The 21,873-nt window shown below is 44.1% G+C and overlaps 1 protein-coding gene across 1 annotated transcript; it reads right to left on the reverse strand.

Moving 5' to 3' along the window:
* Nucleotides 1-11,522: 11,522 nt before the first annotated feature.
* Nucleotides 11,523-21,675, reverse strand: LOC126560623 (uncharacterized). The gene has a single exon (XM_050216578.1). The coding sequence runs from the start codon at nt 21,669-21,671 to the stop codon at nt 11,523-11,525; it is 10,149 nt and encodes a 3,382-aa protein (XP_050072535.1). The 5' UTR covers nt 21,672-21,675.
* Between the last annotated feature and the right edge of the window lie 198 nt (nt 21,676-21,873).

Genomic DNA, 21,873 nt, shown 5'->3' on the forward strand with positions numbered 1-21,873 from the left:
AAGATCAATGTCGGAGATTTTAAATTAAAAAATATCTGAAAATCAAGCATTGTGCTGAACAGATCTTCAGTTACTCTACCTACTTAATAAAAATTATTAGATTTAATATTGCTGCACTTGCAGTACTTAAAAAGTGGAGAAGTGAAACTTTAAATTTGCTTTCCCTAAGATTTTGATTTCATGTGTTAAGCTAACGTGATCAGTAGACACAAATAAATCACATCGTTCAACTTTCCATGTTATTGTCATAATAATGTCTCTTTGTAATGATAGTAGTGCCCTGCTTTTCAGCATATAACACATACAAATGCAATTTTATTGGTGAATCAATCTATTTTAATGGCAAAACTGTAAATAAAATTTTTGCGTAAATTATGTGAAAATAATTTATTTCTACACCCTGGCTAATGTTGTCTAATCAAATAAGTAATATTTACAGCGTTACAGAGTTTCTCAGAGTGCAGATAAAATTTTATACGAGAAATTCGCTTCATGTTCTAGCGTGAAAAAAACGTGGGATGTAAACAAAAATATCTGGGTGCGCGTGAAAAATCTTCCGGACTAGAAAAACATACACGAAAATGATTCAAAAAATTGTGGGACAAGCACAAAAATATCTGGGAACGCGTAAAAAAAACCTCGCGATGAGAACCAAAATATACGGGAGAACACGTTAAAAAAAAACCTCGCAAAATTCGCAATTCCCTGTACGATAATTTGCTCATTACGGCAAACAGGTCCTTATTGCAGCTGCACCACCTTCATTAACATTAAATACGCAAACAGTTAAACAATTTCTTGGCTGGTTTTTAAAACCCCTTTAAATTGATAAAAATATTTAATGATGTATTTTTTACACGTATCTTATACCACACTACAAAGCAACATTGGATTCATAATCATTGGATGTTTAATAATAAATAAACAAAGTTAACCTGTAGTAACCTATATGAGTGTGTTATGATTGTTGTATGAATCTTTACACATACTACAGTAATTTATGGCACATAAATAGGCTTAAGAAATCACAAACAAACAAACGACGATCATCATCACATCAGAGTGTACGTATTAAGACCCATAATCGCATCTCGGGAGTTCCCCAAAAATTGATAGCATGAAATCACCGCAGCCAGTCTGGTTAGAGCATCATCATGAACGCAAGATTAGTTACAATCAAGCATCTGTGCAGGGAAGATCACTTTTAACAAGTGCAACAAGTTTTTAAGATGGGGAGTAACGTGAATCCCCAACAGTATCAACAACTGCTTAACGGGTCGTTTGGTGATGAGGTAGATGTGTTTTGTGCTATAATATCCAACCAGCAAGTTCTACTGGTAAAGCACCAGCGATCGTTGCATTGCTTCCGGCTGGAACAATCGTTTGGAACAATCTCCAGTGAATGGAAAAAATTGTGGTCCCAGGACGGATTTTTCGATGGAAAACATCGTGAGTTTCGGAGCTCCTTCTTTGCCGATAGCACTGGTTGGCTGTTGGTAAGAAACCGTGAAGGATTGCAGTTTTACCGCATGGAAGGAAACGATCTTACATTGCGCCATTATTGTTCTGATGGGAGGTATCGGGATATGTACGGGTGGAATGATTCCGGTACAGCTTTCGTTATGGGAAACATTTATGCGGACGCAGCTACGATCGGAGTGCTAACGAGGAATAAGCGTGGAGTTGTTAAATTTGAGCAGATGGTAGCAAGTGTTGTTCTTCAAGGTGGAACCCAACCGTTGTGGAAGCTGTACGATCCTCCGAATCTACCGGACACGTGGAAGCTCAACACAACTTGGCTAGGTTCGGCGAGCAATGACGGTAGTGCAAAGCAGTTTTCCATTATTGAGCGATCGTTAAATGCGGTGAGTGTTTACAAACTGGACGAAAACTATGTGCCACAGATTGTTGGGCGTGCCGAAAATGTGCCTTTTACATCGCCTGCTGAGGAACGTATCTTATTTGGAAATATTTTTGGCAAACCCAATGTTGATGATATGCTACACCTCAACTCCAGTGGAATGTTTCTGTACGAGCTAGAGTCTACAAAGTATCGGCCAATATCGCAAAGTTTTCAGTTGGTCACGTTTGGCTGGGGAAAAAAACACTGGAACAGTGCCAGCTTGATTGACGTGGATGGTGATGGAAGAGATGAACTTTGGCTGACTGGGCCGTATGGTATCGTAAGCTTTAAGCTCTCGGAAGCAGGATTTGAACTTTTCTTCTCCGGTTCAGAATACAACGAAGTGCTACGTTATTCCATAATCCTTCAAACATTTGCTGACAGCGATAACGCCAGAGCAATCGCTATCAGTGGAAAGCAAATAATTTCTTTCCTGCTTGCTGCATCAAAAAACTCAACAAACGCGCAACAAATAGAAAATAATGAAAGTGTCCAGCCTACGCTGATGAACAACGATCTTCAATCCGTTTTTGCACTCCCCACACAAACGGGACCACTAGTACAGGCGTCGTTGGGTGAACAAATTGACACAACGTTACTATTTGAGCCGATAAATCCAATGAACGGGAACTTGGCATTTGCTGTCCCTTTGTTTGTGGTTGGCAAACTGTTCAAACTATCCACTGTGAAGTACATCACGTATCAAGAATCTGCCAACATATCGGGATCGATGGGTGTTGGTTGGTCGCTTCAAATAGATTGTATTTACATTGATCGTAGGAACAGCATCTTCCCCGAGGAACATCGCTACTACCTGATCAAGGATGGGTCATCAATTTTACTGACGAAAAACAAAACTTCCAACAATGCTGCAAATGATCACATGACTACATTTACAGTTGAATCGAACGATCAGATGACTGTCTCGTTTAATAGCGACCTGAACCAATGGATAGTAGAAAATGATAGTGGAGAAAGTTTTATCTATGGAACGTACGGCAGCAAAAGCGTTGTGCAAATGGACGCTGGTTCTGAAGATTGGCCTTTTCCAATCAAACGTCCCGATATAAAGACACAACTCCCTTCCGTGTGGTACCTGATACGGCATTTCGATCACGCTGAACAGTGGTTAGAGTATTCTTACGCAAAGAACCATTTTACACACGATTACCAGTTGGATTCGATTATTACCAGCAACGGTGCATCGCTGAAACTCTCCTATTCAAATCTGCGCAACAGTACACTTCTAACTGGCTTCACAATACGTACCTCGAGCTACATTCAAACGGCCGAACTGCATTACGCTGAACAGGGTGATAAGGTCCGACTGCAACGGATTTCACAGCAAAGCAGCGCTGTGTTAGCATTTAGCTACGATGGACCGGATGGTGCGATGAGCAAAATTATATATCCCAATGGTTTGGCAGCTAAATTTGACTACACTTTGATTGAAATTGACCGTAATGTGCTGATGAATCATTTCGTTACACACTCCCGCCCTCGTACAGCTTATGGACCGGGGTATCTGTTGATCGGTGACATCACGAACCAAGCTCAGGTTCGACTACGCATTACGGATGCTCTCGGTTCGGACACAGTACCAGTGGCTGATATATCCTTCCCTTTGCTGGGAAAACTTCCGGTGATTGACTACGAGCTGTTTACCGGCGAGTTTTTCTTCGCCGTACTACTGCACCACGAAGGAAGTCAGTCCGAGTTATGCCTGTTTCATGCTCAGGCGGACATTTGGCAATCAGTACCTACATACATAAAATTGCCTAAAGATACATCAATTCATAGCGGGCACGACTTTCTGCTAGCCATACAACAGAATCGTATAACAGTTGTTGAACGGCCGAATGGTAAATGGAGAGCATCAAAAACGTTTGACATTGAAAAATCATCAATAACGCACTTCTTTTCGCACGGATTTCTGGTTTACGACGATCGCCAGCTTAGGCTGTTTGTGCGGCGTAACAACAGTCAGTGGGCACCGAGCGTACTGCTGTTACCTCCTGAGCTGCTGAAAAGCAGCACATCAGTGTTTGATCGTTTTGAACATACGGAAGAAATTCTCCAAAATTTCAAGCAAGGCATTAAACTCGATGCTCTGAGAATGTTTCACAACGTAGTCGTGTTCCGTTCACTACAACTCGAAGGTTTCAAACTGTACGCCAGACTGCATCTTTTGCACTTGAATTGGCAACATGACGTCATTCGGCAGACAGTCATTGATATTCTTATTGAAGATCTTTCTACGTACACCTTTAACCCACCCGAGGCGGATGGCAATGTGTTCGTGTTTGGTTATCGCTTGGAAAATGGGAAATTTCGCTTGAAGGTTATCGAACATCGTGGCAAAATAATGGACGAAGTGGCAAAGATCAAGGAGAGAATCGAACAGGACATCCGTGGGCAACCAAACGCACCGGAAGCAGAAAAGCAACGCTATAGGAAAGAGTCTCACGAAAAGCTAAACGCCGAACTGGAGGAGCTGTATCGTAACATCACCTCACAAATCCCATTCGCAATCGATCCTTCCAAGTTCGGGGTGATAGTGAACGATGCGCACATAGTTGCGGCGAGCCACAAGGTGCTGTTTGATGGAGCTGACTGGACAACGGAAAGAATTCCGCAGGAACAGCTTACACTCGATAGAATTTCCATCAATCTAGGGCCATCTTACCGTTTGGTGAAAACGGATCGTAATGCAACATTCGATTTGATCGGTCCTAACAATGCTACCGTGTTTCATACGGATACCAAAAATGCTAGTGCATTGCACGTTCGATACCCATCGTTCATGGCAGTGCAGTTGAACGACTCAGCTGTGCAATTGTTTAATTTTCAACGCAACGAGTTAACAAGTCTCCCTGCAGACGAGCTGTTTGACTCGAACAGCAATCCGCTGGCTGTTATCAGCACCACCAACGATGGAAGCAGCGTATTCGTACGATCAATGGATTCGTTTGGCATTACGCGGAAGAATGTGGTGTGGCGTCAAGAGTTCGTAGACACCAGGAAGCGGAAACTAACCACCTATTACGAGTTCAACACAAAAAGTGCTAAACCTTACGAGACAGAATTTCTGATGGGCGACGTTAAAATTACTCCCGCACAACTGGACGGACGTTACGGATGGTTCAAGGTGCATTATAACTTTGCCAACAACACGATGAGCACGAAATCAGTCTACAATGCTGATGGGGAGTTTGTCCAATATGTTGACCCTTCCGATACGGATGTAAATAAACCTTTCGATAGGGACGGTGTTTTGATGGCACGCGATGGTAAAACAATTGTGGCCGATTTCCGCCCATTTCGTATATCAGAGGAAGTGGTATCTTACTACGGATTTGAGCCTTACGAACAAAATCTAATAGGCAGTGGAGAGCGTTGGAAATTTCCTGAAGGTGTTGTACGCAAAGAACATGGAAATCATTTTCTGCATCTGAATCGTATGAAGACTATGAGTGCAACGTTTCAGCCAAAGGTACGATTCGATTCATTGATTGTTTCTTGCTGGTTGAGAGGACCTGCGGATCGTCAAAATATCGGTGGCGCCCTCTCTGTCCAATACAATGAAAATATAGTAAACGGAACGGTTGGGATTTCCACCGGTGGTTGGTCGTATGTTGAAGCAATAGTCGAAGCGAATACCGATCGATTTGATGTTAGAATTTCATCTGGAGATAATTCCTTCCTTGAGATAGATCATGTGCGAGTGTTTCCTGCACAGCTTGAGCTGAATGTTCACATTTACGACACAACGCTGGCAATGGAACGTTCCACGATGCACGCTTCGGGACTATTATCACATCGAGTTTACGACGTCCTAGGCAACGAAATGGCACGAATCAATGAGAAAGGATCGATCGAACATTTAACTATTTCATCGAGGACAAGCAATACACGTATCGAAATACAACCAGCATTAGGGGAAGTGCTGGAACCATCACAGCAAAACACTTACTATGGACCATTTCGATACGTTCCCGAAACAGTTGTTTTACGATTCCGATATGCTGGAACATCATCACAAGCAGGCAATATTCGGGTGGAACTGACTGGTATATCATTTACAATCGAGATATCCAACGAGCAAGCAACATTGAGCGTACAGTCCTCTAAAACCACCGTACCATACGAGGGTGGCGTGACGATCTTCTGCAACAACAAGCGCTGGAGTGTTTGGGTTGATGGAGCGCTTAAGATGGAAAACAATGCCAACGAAACTCGTTTTGATCGATATAAAATCCAAGCCAAAAATCTACACATTTGGGATGCAATGTTACTGTACGACGTAAGTGTTAAAGTTATCTATTTGTCTGATTTTGGCATGCCCAAGCAAATACTGGAGCTAAAAGATTCAAACACTATTGCTTTGCAAGAAATCGTGTACGATGAGCTAAACCGTCCTGCTATCAAAACAAAGTGGACTGAGATAAACAGTTCGAATTCGTCAACGTTGTTTAGCTACCGGAGTAATTTCATCGAGAATGAGGAACGGGTTTGGCAAACTGGTCAACTGGAAGGTGAAGTAACACGGTTGAACATGGATTGCGAAGGTTTCCCGTACAGCCGAACAGTTTACGCGGCCAATCCCCTAGAAGACAAAGCTAAACAATCCGTCCCAGGAAAATCGTTCTCTATCGAAAGTGCTTTTGCAAAACATTACAACAGCAACGAACGTATAGATTTTCTGGAAAATCTGTTCCCTTCCATTGACGGATTTTACTACAAGAACGAACGCTATCCAGATCAATCCATCTACGTTACCGTGTACGATCAGCGCATGCTAAAGGTTGCAGATTATGTGCGAACACATCATGGCGATCATCATCTAACCACGTACAAGTATGACACCAATGGACGCTTAGTTTTGCAACTACCTCCAGCATATCATGAGCAGGCAAACACATTTGCTCGTACTGATCCCTTTTTTGGAGGAACATTCTCGTCGGAACATCAGGAATTACAACGTTCATGGGGTACGTGGTACGAATACGATCGAAAGAGTGGTTTGATGACCGTTAAAAGAACACCTGACGCGGGAAGTACCCGGTACCTCTACACACCAGAAGGTTTATTGCGATTCGTCGTGCAACAGGACAACAGTAACGTCATGTACTACAGCTACAGCTCCGTCGGCCAGTTAAACGAAAGAGGAATCGTCACATTAGATACCAACGATCTTACGCAATATTTACCAAACGACTCAACATTGCCCGTCTCCTCAAATTTCCTGCTGCTCAATCATGGGGACAAGGATGTAGCTCCCGTACACCGGCACAGGGTGGAAAATGCAAGAAAGGTTACCAACGACCATGTGCTCTCTGAACTGCTGTTTTTCAACCACCTGGGACAGCTAGCTACTAGTGCACTATATACGAGCGGAAATGTTTCACTGGCCATAAATTACAAGTACAGAAAAAACCTACTCCACGAGATACAATATCCGGCTACGGTTAAGGGAAAACGGTTCCGCCTGCGGTACGACTATGACCATCGGGGAAAATTGATCGGCATCGCGAACGCTGCAACTGACGAAAGGTACGCTACCCTCGAAAACAACGGCATGGGTCTGCCGAAGCGTACGCTCATTCAACCGAACTCTCCTCATGCATATCTACGTACGTTTCACTACAATCAGCCCGGATACTTGACCAAGATAGAGGACCCATACCTGTCCGAAACGATCGACTACATCGGCACGGGCTATGGTGGACGTCCGATCGGTGATGGTACCGTGCAGGCAACACACTTCAATGCAACCTGGCATGCACATAGCGATATAAAACAGCTGAAGCTGAAACCTTCCCATATGGGCACGGGGCGAAGAGCAAGGTTCTGCTACGACGCTCTGGTAGCTGCAGGATATCTGGATTCGACGGGAAGACCGTTAAAAAGTTTTTACTCAATGCTTGAGCTGCGTTTACCCATCGTTTGCCGGCTAGGAACGTACGGCCATCAAATTGCGGCCGTTTTAAATAGTCGAGGATTTCCGCAAATGTATGGTCACCGATATGATTACGGAAACCATCGACAGTTGATTCGTGCCAAATACTTTCAAAATGCTGCCGAAAAACAGTTTGATCCATTGCGGCGAGAAACCTTTGCCGATATTCCTGGCATATCTCTGGAAAGCTCGGAAGACATATGGCGCAAGCTTAGGGATGCGGGATTTTTACACACTGACTGTAGTACTAGCAGTGCAATGGATTGCCATGGTTTGCCTGGAAAGTCTTTGTTCCATTCAACAATCGCCAGTCACTCGAACGCATTAACTCTAAGCGGTTTGTTGGTACGAGTTATCACACAGCGTAAAAACCTTTCCAAGAGCTTATTTGATCAACTGTGTAGCGTGTGGTATCAGGACGATATCCCGGAAGCGATAAGTAACACATGCACCGCTAGCTGGAAGATGCTTTCTGAAGGTGGATTTGTTGGAGCAAAGTCTAATTTTAGTATGACTGCAGTTAATGCAGAGCTCCGCGATTTGCTAAGCGACTATGCCACACATCTGCCAGCAATCATCGGTGTACTATACGAAAAATTTTCCACCGCACTAGGCTACAGCTCGGCCGATGTTCAATCGTATGCCATGGACGCGAATGGAAATCATCGTCTCTTTTACACCGGGTTTCGGCGATATCGATTGGAATACCTTAAAAATACGAATAAAATAGCATATGTCTATCGTACCAATTTGGCAATTCGATCTGATCTTGAAGAAAAGCGCTTTGAAATCGAACACAACGAAGAAGGCAGCGTAACTCGCGCAATGCACAAAGGAATCGAACGCATCGTCTACGATCCTCTGTCTAATAGAGCAACCGAAATTACGTTAACCGATGGACGACAGTTAAAATTCGACTACAACGTTCGGGGACATCGTTTGTACAAACATGTATATGATCGTACCGGCAGGCTTATCAGGAAGAAATACTACATCCGTGATCTGCAAGGCAAACCATTGGTCGAATATGAAGCTGTCTATGGAAACGATGATGCCGAAACCGACACATTGGCCAACGTGCGAGCAACGGTGTTCCTTTATGCCGAAGATCGATTGATAGGTTTCATGCGTAATGATCAATTTTACAGCGTCGCGCTCGATCACGAAGGATCGGTGCGATTGATTATTAAAAATGGACAGATAGTAGCCGCGTACGACTATCTGCCGTATGGTGAGCTGCTGCGATCGTATGGCATCGATCCTGACCATCATCTAGACTATCGCTTTACCGGAAAGGAATGGGACGAAGAAACGAATCTATACGACTTTCACGCCCGTTTGTACGATCCCGAACTCGGACGCTTTCTACAGATGGATCCAAAAGAACAGTACGCAAGCCCGTACCTGTACGCTGGGAACTCTCCCGTGTCGCTAGTGGATCCCGACGGACAGTTTGCTTTTCTGGTGGTCATACTAGCTGTGACAGGAGCGTACATTGGTGCATCGGCAGCCAACAACTCTTGGAACCCGGCCAAATGGACACTGAAGAAGGCACTGCTTGGCGGGCTGGTTGGTGGTGTAATCGGTGCTCTGGCACCGTCTGCTATCGCTGGTTCTGTTACATTTCTTTCCGGTTACATCAGTGCTACGGCGGCTATTGGTGTAGTAACAGCGACCTCGGTCGGCTTTGCCTACGTTAGCTTAGCGTCCGCCAACGCAAGTTGGGACCCGAGCAAATGGGACTGGACACAACCGGGCACATGGAATGCTCTGTTCACCGGTGCTCTGACTGGAGCCTCGCTATTCAATGCTATCGGTGGGATCCAAAAAGCTTTCCTTGGATACACGGGATTGTCACGCACGGCGTTCGTCATCGTCACCAGTGGAACGACCGGCGGGTTTTTGCTGTACTACGGCAGCTTGAATAACGATGGCAATCTTCAATTCTGGGAATGGGACTGGAGCAAACCGTCAACCGTGTGGGGCGTAATAGAAGGTGCTAGCTTCGGTCTGTCTATATCACCAAAACTTAACACAGTCACGCAGCAAGTCGCTGGGCGTTTGGAGAAACTAAAGGAGATTGGAAACGCGCTCAAAGTGAACGATTTCAAAGCGGTTGGTTCGATCCTGAAGCAAGAAGCTACAGCGTGGAAGGAGATATACACGAGTGTTGTCCAGGGTGATACTGTACAAGACGCGATTACGGCAGGAAAAGCTGCAGGTCGTCCAGGTGGTACCATTTTGTTGGACAAAATTCCCACCGAAGGTTTGAAGTTGATCGATGAAATCTTAGCAATCGAAAAGGTATTTTTGAAGTTAAAGAAAAAAAAGAACAAGCGTGACAATGCATATGCTAATACAACCTTTTCGTTGTCTTATTTTGCAAGCAAACATAGCGCATACAGTTTGAGTCGGCTGGAAAATGTAAATGACTATCCACAAGATGTGCTTCTTTTAGTGTCTAGTTCAAGTAAAATCTCCAATTGGATAAACAATTTTTTTCAATCAGTTTTTGGTAAGACAGACGATAGTGAGAGCAAGCAAGACGATCCCGAAAATACAATTATCCCGTTTTCAAATCGGAAAAAAGCACCTCGAAGAAGTTTCCAACTTTCCAACTGTTTTCACACTATTTCGGAAGATAAAGGGAACGCTACACTATGTTATGAAAACTACGGAATTTCATACGTGTTTCCTCATGATGTTAGCAATATTATTAGCATGACTGAAGATCACTACTCTTTATGCTATCCAATAGAATATGATGGGATTCCTTCGGCCACTTGTTCTGGTAATCAAAGTTCGTACGTATTCACGCCATACAACCGATCCGTAAACTATCTCGATCATTTAAACGGAACTCTTACACTGCTTCACGTAGCTCCTGCTATTGTGAAACAAGTAACTTCTTTTGTCAGTAATTTATTTTTTGGCAACAACGAAAAGAAGCTAAACCAGCATCAGGTACATGTTTCCAAACAAGAACAGAATTACGTCGATAAAATATTGGATCAGTTGCAGCAAACAGTGACAGAATATCGGAAATATGCCGCCAACGTAAATTACTGTAGCTGGCTAGAAAATGTTTTTCAAGATATACAAGATGATGCAAACGAGTTTTTATCCTCCTTACACCCCACAAACACAATCTACTATCAGCTTATCGATCGCATTCATGCTCTCAATGATGAACTAAATGAAAGCAGACAAATTATGATATACAACACGTTTAGTGACAAAACTTGTCCGTTCAATAACTCGAATTACGATAAGTTCACATATAAGTTTAACTCTTCCGAAAGTATATCCATTCCTTTTGCTAGCTTTGCTTCAGTAGATATTACGAATCCAGAGAAAAGAATCATGTAATCAGTTATACTCGAATTAGTGCTTTTTTTTATGGAAACGTGCAATTGCTTACAGTTGAAAAGATTTACTATTTCTCAATTCAGATGTACCAGCATTAGTTTGAACAGAATATGATAAATAATAAAAATATAACAGAGTATGATTGTTATTATTATGAACATTTTACTGCTATTGCGTTTTATTTCTATAACTTCTTTACATTTTTGCTTCAAACAGCACTATATTCAATAACAATACATTAATACAAATTGCATAATATTTTAACAGCTACCGAGTTTAAGTTGATGAACATTATTCAATACTCTTCATGGCGCTAACGCCCACCAAAGGAAATAGGTTGCATTGTGCTTGATGATCCGGAGTTAGGCAAAATTGTAAACGATCCATTTTATCGCCAACACTATCATCATTTCGAGCCGACATTTTGTTTGCTGCTTGCGGTCTAAACGTACTTTGCAGTCGGTCTATTATGATATCCTCCATGATTTCTGCCTCGAGAGCGTTTATTCTATCGTCCAATATGCTTAACGACCCTTGTCCCTCAGTAAGGTAGGATTCTACATCCTCTGCTAGATCTTCGATGATCCAACGTGCCCAGTGTAGCTGTTTATGGTTGGTAATCTGATACTTCAACTTATCTAACTTATGATGAAGCATTTGCCTTTCATTTGATGCTCGATCCTTGCTCGCCGATTGTGTGTCACGTTTGGGACGTGAGAAGATATACTTAATTCCACGCTTCAGTTCTCTATAAGCGGATGGAGCGACCTGTGCCAGTAGTACCCAGCCATCGACAAAATCAAAAACCCTTACGGGTTCCTTTGCTGTGTAAATCAATGATGACCATTCGCCCTCACACGATACCGACGGGTGACCGTCGTAGGTCAATGGCAAACAGTAGTTGTAATGATCCATGTCGGCAATCATTGGTGCATCGCTAACCTTTGGAACTATGGTCACGATGCTGCTACGCCCGTAGCAAGATATCATGCCTTCAGGATGCTCCTCATTTTGAACCTTATAGCAATTCCTCAGAAAGTAGCCTGAACGTGATATCTGCTTTGGTGTGTATAACGCTAAAGAGTCTTTCGTTCCATTTTCGCTGTATGTTTCAGCTTTCTTCGTGCCAAACAACCATTCAAATGGCTGTTGGATAAAAGTGGCAAATGCACTTCGCAACACTGAGGCACCTGAATGTTCCATATGTTTCGAATAATGTAACGATTCATTGCCTAATAGGCTAATAGCCTCCGAACGAATCCTAAAACGAATAAATTTTAATGGTCTAGGTAGCCTTAACTGTGGCGAGGCCGAAGATAAAGGTTTTACTATAAACTCGGAAAACTGCTCAGTATTAAAGAGAACGTTAACGGTGGCTTCCGCTGCAGTAAACTCCGGAATGTTGCTGTCAGGTATTACCGACAAACGTAAGGATACAATCAGTGAGTAGAAACCGATGGTCAGGAAACCTTTTTGTAAGCTTTGCATGTTGCGGTAACTTACGTATATGAAACTTCTTGTGTGCATGATAACTCGGGACCAATCACGCCCCAGTGCTAGTTGAGCACGGAAGGTGATAAGATTACCCACAAAAAGATCGACCGTGCGTTTAACCTTTCCTGACCACTTGCTTATTTGGTTGGGCAGGTTCCGAAGAAACAATACACCCACCGTTGCAGTAGTAAATCCATCGACAATGCTCATGTACAGTTGTGGATCTGAAAAATCCCATTTTGTCATATCAAATTCTCCTCCCTGTCCAAGAGCGGCAAACAGATATGTGAACCCGAGGCTCATTGTAAGTTTGGCTACGAAAAAGAGTGCCTTCGCTGCGACAGAAGTTATTGAGACGAACGAACTTATCAGTGACGAAGGATTCATCAGAATCCACGACGATGTAGCCACTCCATTCATCAACGCATTCCAAGTCCCCGGGCTGGAATAATCGAACTTTGTTGGGTCCCAAGTGCCGCTGCTGGCCGCCATCATAAAGTAGGCAAAGGTTATGCCCGTACCAACCATGATAGCGATTGACGTGCTTAATGATAATCCCATGCCAACGAAAAACGCCACCGAACTGGCCATATTGAACGGTATGGATGCGCCTGTAACAGCTCCCGTTAACAATCCTATCCAGGTAGATGATGATCTCCAGTCCCATTTCAGCGGATTCCAGCAATTGTTGGCAGAAGCCGCACCAAGATAAGCTCCAACCAAGGCCAAAATAATCACGGCCAACGTAAAGGCAAATTCACCATCGGGATCGATCAAAGAAACAGGGGAATTACCGGCGTACACGTACGGGCTCGGGTACTGTTCCTTCGGATCCATCTGGTAAAACCTTCCAATGTCGGGATCGTACAGCCGTGCGCGATAGTTGTACAAGCCAGTTTCCGGTTCCCATTCCTGACCAGTGTACAGATACGAAAGCTGCCCATCGAAATCGGTCCCGAAACGTCGGAATAATTGCCCATAGGGAAGATAATCATAAGCCGCGACTACTTCACCATCTTTTACCACCAACCGGACAGATCCTTCATGATCCGTGATCACTGCGTACATCTTATCATTACGAAGGAACCCAATCAGCTGCTGATCCTTGTATATGTAACTCGTTATGCGTACGTCGGGTGGTTGATTTCTCGCTAGATACGTCATATCCATGTCCATCAACACCAAACCATTTGCATCGCGCAGGTAATACTTCTCACTTATAACCTTTCCATCCTTATCCAGCACCTGCTTGAAGGTACGCTCTCCGCGCACATCGTACTGATAAATCAACTTCCGTTCGTCCATCATCTCTATTTTACTGACCCGATGCAACAGCTTATCGTACTCCATGTGCTTAATACCTTTGTGTTCTGCCTGGATGACGGCTCCGTCACTATCGTGTACCATGTTGAATTGTTCTTCCGTACGCTGAACACGGTCAAACTGTTGGCGATACAGTTTGGTGATCTGATTCGTTCCTGGACGGTACTCTAACCGATACCGAGAGAATCCCGTGTAAAACTTCCGATGATTCCCGTTTGCATCGATTTCGTACGACTGCACATCTGCGGTCGAACGTCCCAAAGCTGTCGCAAAGTGGTGAGTAAGCACACCAACAATATCCGGTATATTGCTCTCATATCGTTTTAAAGCATTTATAAACTCCGGATTCAACGAAGAAAGAGGGTTTTTCACATTGGTGCCAAGAATTTGTTGACTACTTAATGATTGCTGGAGTTCGGTGCACATCCTCATTATCATATTCGATCCTTTGATCCATCGCTTACATTTCTGTTCAAAATCGTTCGCATTTAATGCTTTTCGTTGCGATATTGCCTTCGCTAACATCGTTTTCAAGTGATGGCTGTAACGATGTTGTTGAATGAAGTTGCTAAAAATGGATTTCGTTCCTTCGCGTCCGTGACATAAATTAGGATTGGTGCAATCCATCGTTAGGAATGACTTTGTGCGCAACGCATCCCAAATTTTTTGGGATGTCGCTTCGTCAATTCTCTTTATTTCTTTCGAGAAGCTCCGATGCGTCAGTGGGGAAAGAGCCATCTCATCGACTCCATGAAAATATTTCGCCTTAATCAACTGATCATGATCGTCGTAGTCATAACGGTGACCGTACTGGTAGGGGAAACTTTTGCTACTCAACACTCCCGAAAGATGTCTCAGTGTAGCTCGTTTTCCGCACACAAATGGTAGATCGTCATCCTGCTCCCCGTAGAACGTTTTCGTTACAAGATTGCTTTTATCTATGTAACCTGCTCGCTGCAACGTTTCGTGACAAAGCGCTGCCCGTTTTTGGTCCATGATGTTGTGCTTAATGAAGTATTCCGGATAGATACCGTTGCGCATCGGGCTAGTTGAATTTTTCCAGTGAGCAGTGAACAATGTCCTCGATATGAGACCCTCGTAGATGGGGGTGTAGGAATCCTGCCCATAAGAATCAGTTTCCAGATAACTAACGCTTTCGGACAAGTAGTCATCTTCGAGTTTCACCAAAAATCCCGGCTGGTTGTAGGTAAAGTTGCGCTGGAACGTGTGCTTCGCGTCGGTTCGTACTTTCATCGCCTCCACCATGCCATCTGCATTGTACGTAAACTCAAACATAGGATCTCGCTTAGTAGATTCGCGCACAAACTTCACTTCACCATTTCCGTTATAATCGTAGATCAGTGTGAACGGGGACGAGGTTGTATTCATTGGATATTGCAGGGAATGCAGCTTCCCATTCTCATACTCGTAATCAATCGAGAACGTGGCATTGATCGTCGGAACAAAAAACACTTTTTTGATCACCTTTTCCTGCTCATTGTAAATTAAACTTTCCATCATCTGCGTGTTCCCAATCTTGCGGGTAGATTGCTGTGATCTATAGCGTACATCCGGATTTGTTTCGATCTCACCGTAGAATGTGTCTATAGAATTATCTGACGCAGGAACTTCGTTCGTCTCTACCAACTCATAACATTGCTCGCGTGTCAAATTCACTAACGCTTCACGCATTACCTTGCCATTGGAAGCATACGTGAAATGAACAACACGATCCAGCTGCTGCCTATCCGGCAAGCTGTAATGTATTGAAAAGCGCAAAATACCGGAATTTGTGTAAACGTACTCAAAGTTACCACCGTCGGGGACACGTTTGCCAATAAGCATTCCGTCCCCGTAGTAATACCATACCTTCCACTGGTTTCTGAGTTGGGTTTCTTCCGGAGTGTCCGCACCAGTCAGGAATGGTCGGGTTCGAGAGGTGGTTTTTGCGAGTGCATGATATTGGGGCGGCAGTACTTGAATCAAATGTCCATAGGTTACGGAATATTCGTAAGTGGTAAGACGATGTTCAAAGTTACCCACATGCCAGTACTTGGCCACTTTGTTTCCTCGGCTATCTTCCACCGTGGCCCGAATAGCACCACCCGGACGTTCCACTATCTTCTGGCGAAAGCCGTCCGCCTCGGGAAATATATTTGCCAGTAGCGCTATCTCCGTACGCATCGCATACCGACGCTTATACTTGCTCATTACGGTATAATCCTTGCCTGGAAGTCCCTGGTACTGTTTGTTCTCCGTCGGATCTTTAGCATAAACCGTGCGAGAGTATGGATAGCCTTCACAGGATGGATTTAATTTCGAAACCATACCGGTCATCACATGGCTTGTACCATGAACCTGTGTAATGAAGTTTGCATTGAATGCAAAATATTCCTTATATTTGTACGATACCTTGGTCCATTTGGTTTGCATTATTGGACGATCAATTTCGTCGTATACCAGCTGGCGCATTCGCACCGTACTTGGGTCCTCGTACACGATCAACTGCTTGGGTCGACCCATCCGATTGTAATACGTGACTTTTACACGTGAGTCGTACATCGCTAGAAACTCCGAGATTTCAATTGATCCCGTTGGAAGTAAGCGAAATTCGTTTTGTTTCACAGTATTCAGTTTCGGCTTTAGTAAAGCTTCTCTGTGTAAATGTCCTTCCACCCAAATCGAAATGCGTAGTTCGGTTATGAATATAAGCACTTCTCCTGCCTTTGGTGATCGATTGCAGGAAGGCCCTGTAGCACATATAATAGCAAATTCTTGCCCATTCCAGCTAAAATCCAATTTGGTGCTATCAGTGAAGTAATTATACAGAAAACGCAGCGCTAACGATTCAAACGGTTGATCGAATACTCGTACAATATCTCCTCGCTTTCCAGCACTTCCAGGTTGGTATTTTAACTCACCATAACTAATTAACCATTCCTTATCACTCGATTTCCATAGGGCTGTATCGAATGTTTCATAAACACCAACATTGGGCTTCATTTCCACGAGACTTTGTTTTGCGTTAATCGAAGCCACAAACGCAGTTTTTGAATGCATCGAAAAATCAATCACCTGACCATCCTGCGATATCAACGCCACTCTTCTTCCGTTGGGTCCGTAAAGATTCTGCTTCAACTTTCCGTTGTTATGGAGAGTCGCTCGCACTTCCGCATTAACCGGGGTGTAGACGTTGGCAAGAAAATTCAAATCCAAAGGCGAAAACCGTACATGATCAATGTCGATGCTTGTCCGCTTGTCCGAAGGTTCTATACAAATGTCGAACCTAAGTTTCGAACCATCGGCATATTTGGTGGTATCAACCGTCATTTCCACATAGCACCAGTTTAAAGTTATATGCTGTACTACAGCTCCCTGCAAAGTTTGACGGGAGTTATTTTTCAGATTAACTATATCCACCTTCACTATTTTTAAATTATGGTCCACGTTAGGCACCGGCTTAAGGCGTGCCCACAACGAAACGATCCACAAATTTTTTGGCTGTAGTGGCGTAAAGGATGCCTTCATGGTAGATCCTGGCGGGAGTTGCAGATAATGGTTGCCCCATTCAGTCTGTACATTCCTTTCATCAAACGTCCACTTTTTATCGACACCATAATGGTTCAGCTCGTAAGGTTCGAACCCATAGTATGAAGCCACTTCATCGACCAACTTCAGTGCACCCAAGTCCACTACTTTTTGCTGTCGGTTTTTATCCCATATCGTGCCTTCGAGGTCGCGAGTCTCGGTTTTATCACGTTTCTGCTTCACGCGCACTGTAACATCGGTACCGTCGGATGCAAAGGATTTTTTCGTCGTTTCTCCGGTAGTAGAATTGATTGACTGTTCGTACCACCCGAACTGATCTTTGTTACCACCAGGAACAACCTTCACACGATAAAACATGGCACCTTCACTGGAAAGGTGTGCATCTTTAATGTCGTAGATGTAGCTCGAAGTACGTATATCATCCTGATCGAGCCGTACATACTGCTTGGTAAATAAAGACGTATGTTTCAGCAGAAATGAATCCACTGGTCGGAAGACGAGAAACTTACTTGTTTCGTTTACATGGCGCACCGTCACCAACGCGATAGTATTGCTAGCCCGGACCATCGTCTCGTTGAACGCCTTCGGCTGAAGCGTTTCCTTCGTTGCAAAGAAAAACATGCTTAAAGGTTGGCCTGCAGGTTGTGCCTGAATGTATCGCGGAGCGACAATCTGTATTTCCTGCGGATTGTTCGTCTTGGTGTCGTAAATGAGCGCATGGTTCGGCAATTCGTACACCTTAAAAGTGTCCTGGTAATCGTACTTTGCTAGCAAAAAACCATTCCCAAGCGTCTGATTAACTATCTCCATGCGCATCGCTTCAGGGCGGATGGGCTGCTGCTGCCAAGATTGTCCGGTGAAGGACAGTTGCACGTTTCCCGTCACAACGCCATGCTGGTTCATGAGCACCCCAAACTGTGACAGATCCATAGCAAACTGCACCTTACTGATGACGGTTTTGCTGATATTTTCCTTCTCTTCAGCAATTTTTTGATCCAACTCCTTCTTGTACTGCGTTTTCTTCGCCGCACTTTCCTTGCTATCGTCGATCTGTTTGTACGACTGCTTTTGCTGATCCATTAGTGATGTATACATTGGCCCTCGCATGCTTTTCAGTTTCAGGATGAACTTTTGATTTTCCTGTGTGTAGTACAACTTGAAGACATCACCATCTTTAGTAGGCATGTCGTACTCGTACGTGTTAAAATCGGCAACGACAATCCGTACCGACTGCCTCGATACGAACTCAGGCGCGCCTTTGAAGTTAAGTATCAGGAAGTAAACCTTCAGCTCCAACGTTTTGTCTACCAACGCCGGCACACGTAAGACAATCGCATTCTGGTACACGGTGATGGCATCCGCTAGGAAGCCTTTCCGCAGAGCAGCACGGAACTCAGCTTCCAACTCGAACGCATCCAGCACTCTTTCGATGTCGTTAAAGAGGTTCGTGGGCGGTGTAGTGTAAGTTGATTGCCATTTATTCTTAAGCCCCATCGTCCAAACAGTGATGTCGGTAGAGGCATACATTACGAAACCATTCGCAAAAGTGTGTATCAAAAAATTGGGTGGCACTGACTGCTTTATATCCGTACTGGTGAACTTCCCATCGAGGTTTACCGCTAACACGCGCACGGTCTTCAGATTGTACACAACGACAAACTTTTTCCCCACACTAATGGTTCCGTCCAGTGGAAAATCGGCATGGTATTCCTTTTCCACCCAATCATTGTTGGTAAACTGTAGAACCGTTACCTCCTTCCGGGTGCTGTACAGAAGGACTACTACAAGCATATCTTCTAGCGCGTGTATCGTGTGGCTTTTTATACCCGGTTGGCCAAAGTGTAGCTTCTCCTTGATTGCCTTCGGTCCTTCCGTTCCGCCGAGAAGATTTCGAAAGCTGATCACCAAACGATCGTCCTCGTACTCCTTGTCCAAAATCACGGTGTAATCCGGGCCGTAGTACAACGTTGGATTTAAATCGACTGGCACGAGTTCCTCGAAGCGTGTTCTGTCGAGCTCCATATCACTGTACTCTAGCATTGATTCGAGCTTGTTTGGATAGATGATCTTTGACATGCGTTCATCCCTGTATTCGAACTTGAACAAAGTTCGATCCTCCTGCTTGATGTGCATGAGCAAGTTTCCTGCGTACTCGAATGATACATGCTGGTCGTAACTGGTAGTATTAACTGTGAAGCTTGCCAATTGATTGTTATTGGAATACTGCAGGCTCACACTAGATCCACTATCCAGCTCAATCCGTGCTAAACGATCACCTTTCCCGTTTACAAACTTGTCGTAATAGTAATTTGCAAACGAGCCATATTTAGTTTCCTCATGTACTAAATACCAACGAGATGGCATTGTTTTATCCTTTGCTGACGTACTACTTCCACACAGAGGCCATGTTGAGCAGACCTTCGCTTGACGCATCATGTTCAGATTGTTCCACGTACCGTATACGAATGTGCGATCTTCCATCGTAAATTCCCAGCGCTCTTCCTTCGGAAAGTATTTTATACGAGCCTGCTTGTAGCCTTCAATTATAAAAGCCCAATGGTTAACCGAGTCCCAGGCTGGTTGTCGTTTAAGGATAATCCGATTGTTGTTTTTCAGTATCGCATAGTCGTGATCTTGCAGGAAGTCACTGTTCTTTCGCTCCACGCTGATGTAATCGAGCGGCAAAGACCATCCGCGTCCAAAAAAGCTTTCGAACGGAATATTTTTGTATTTTAAAAATTTACGCACACTCACACCGAATGCGTTGGGTAACTCAATTAAAGGAATACTCAGCTCCATTTTTCCCGCGTGTGCATTTAACGGTTGGAGCATACTATGTAGATCAAGCTGATCGTGCAACCAGACAATGTGCCTCTTCTGCGGCACTACCAATGGGACGCTCGGTTTAGGTTTTGCAACAGTCGGCTGAGCAGGCGGTATATCAAACGATTGTGGAGTGAACGTTTTGGTACGCACTTCGAGGAAATTTTCGCCGGTAAAGAGAACAATGTTGTGGTCATTGCTCTCCACTGCCTTGGTTGTCACCTTCGGTAATCCGTAACGGACTGCACGATCCTCGAGTCTCTCGTCGAAAATGTTAACCAGATCAAATCCATCCTTCGTAAACACCGACCGATACACGCACAATCCTTTGGGTCCAGAGGCAATCAACTCATCACGACCATCACCATCGATATCTACTGTGGCGATTGTATCGATGGTGCGTTTGGTCCAGCCACGTAATTTGGAAAATACCGCCGAGTAGTAAGCCTTCTGGAAACGGCCGGATTCTTCATCGAGACGATACATAGTCAAGCCTTGAGACGTAAACAGCAACAGATCGTTGATCTTGCCATTATCAAACTTTGCAAACAAAATCCTATCATACTCGTTATCGAGCGGAAGAAAATCATTTACAGTAGCCGTCTCCTTCAATTCATATTTTTCGTTAAAACGAAACAGCTTTAGCTCGGATGCGGTTCGCAAAGCAATCGATTGTTGCTTTTTGTCGTCATACCGCTCCACCAACGATATGCTGCTCGCCGGATGCATCCACACAGGATCCAGGTTGAGGCGCTTCTTCAACGAACGAACCGGTTTGCCCAGTTCGTTCAGTTTGACGGAACCGAATTCGACGATCGAGTCCAAGCGGGAAACTACACCAACATGCTGGTTAGAGGGATATATTTTCCCGAAAACGATCGTATTGTTCTGCAAACCATAACCGTACTCGTCGTGATATTTTGAAGCCACAAGCATTTGGTTCAGGGTACGATTCGCCCATTTGTAAACAACGAATCCTTTAGTCTTGCGTACTGCCAGCAAACCACCTTCATACACGGCCCAGGGATAGTTGATATCGTCGTTAAATACCGAAAAGAAATGCTCATCCTTGTACACCTCGGACCAGCTTCCTTTGGTCTGTTCGTAGATCACCAGCACACGATTGTTGCGCACAAAAAAAGTTTTCGCAGCGGCAGGATCTTGCTTCACATCCACAGTACTGCCGGGAGCAATTTTAGCCAACGGTTTTGCTGGCAGCTGCAAGCTATAGAATTTCGACGAAGCATCCATGCTGGATGGTTTGGCTTCGCTCTACTGCCAATCTATCACTAATTCGAGGTCACTATTTGAATGTTTTTTTTTTTTTTTCTGAAACCACAATTAATGTTCGCTTTTAACAAAGAGCAAAATCGCATTCACATTCACGTTACTGTTCAACAAAACAAAGCGTAACGTTCAACGTGTCCTACTACTTGGCTCGCTAACAACGCAG

Source organism: Anopheles maculipalpis, chromosome 3RL, assembly GCF_943734695.1.
Source record: "Anopheles maculipalpis chromosome 3RL, idAnoMacuDA_375_x, whole genome shotgun sequence".
NCBI lineage: Eukaryota > Metazoa > Arthropoda > Insecta > Diptera > Culicidae > Anopheles > Anopheles maculipalpis.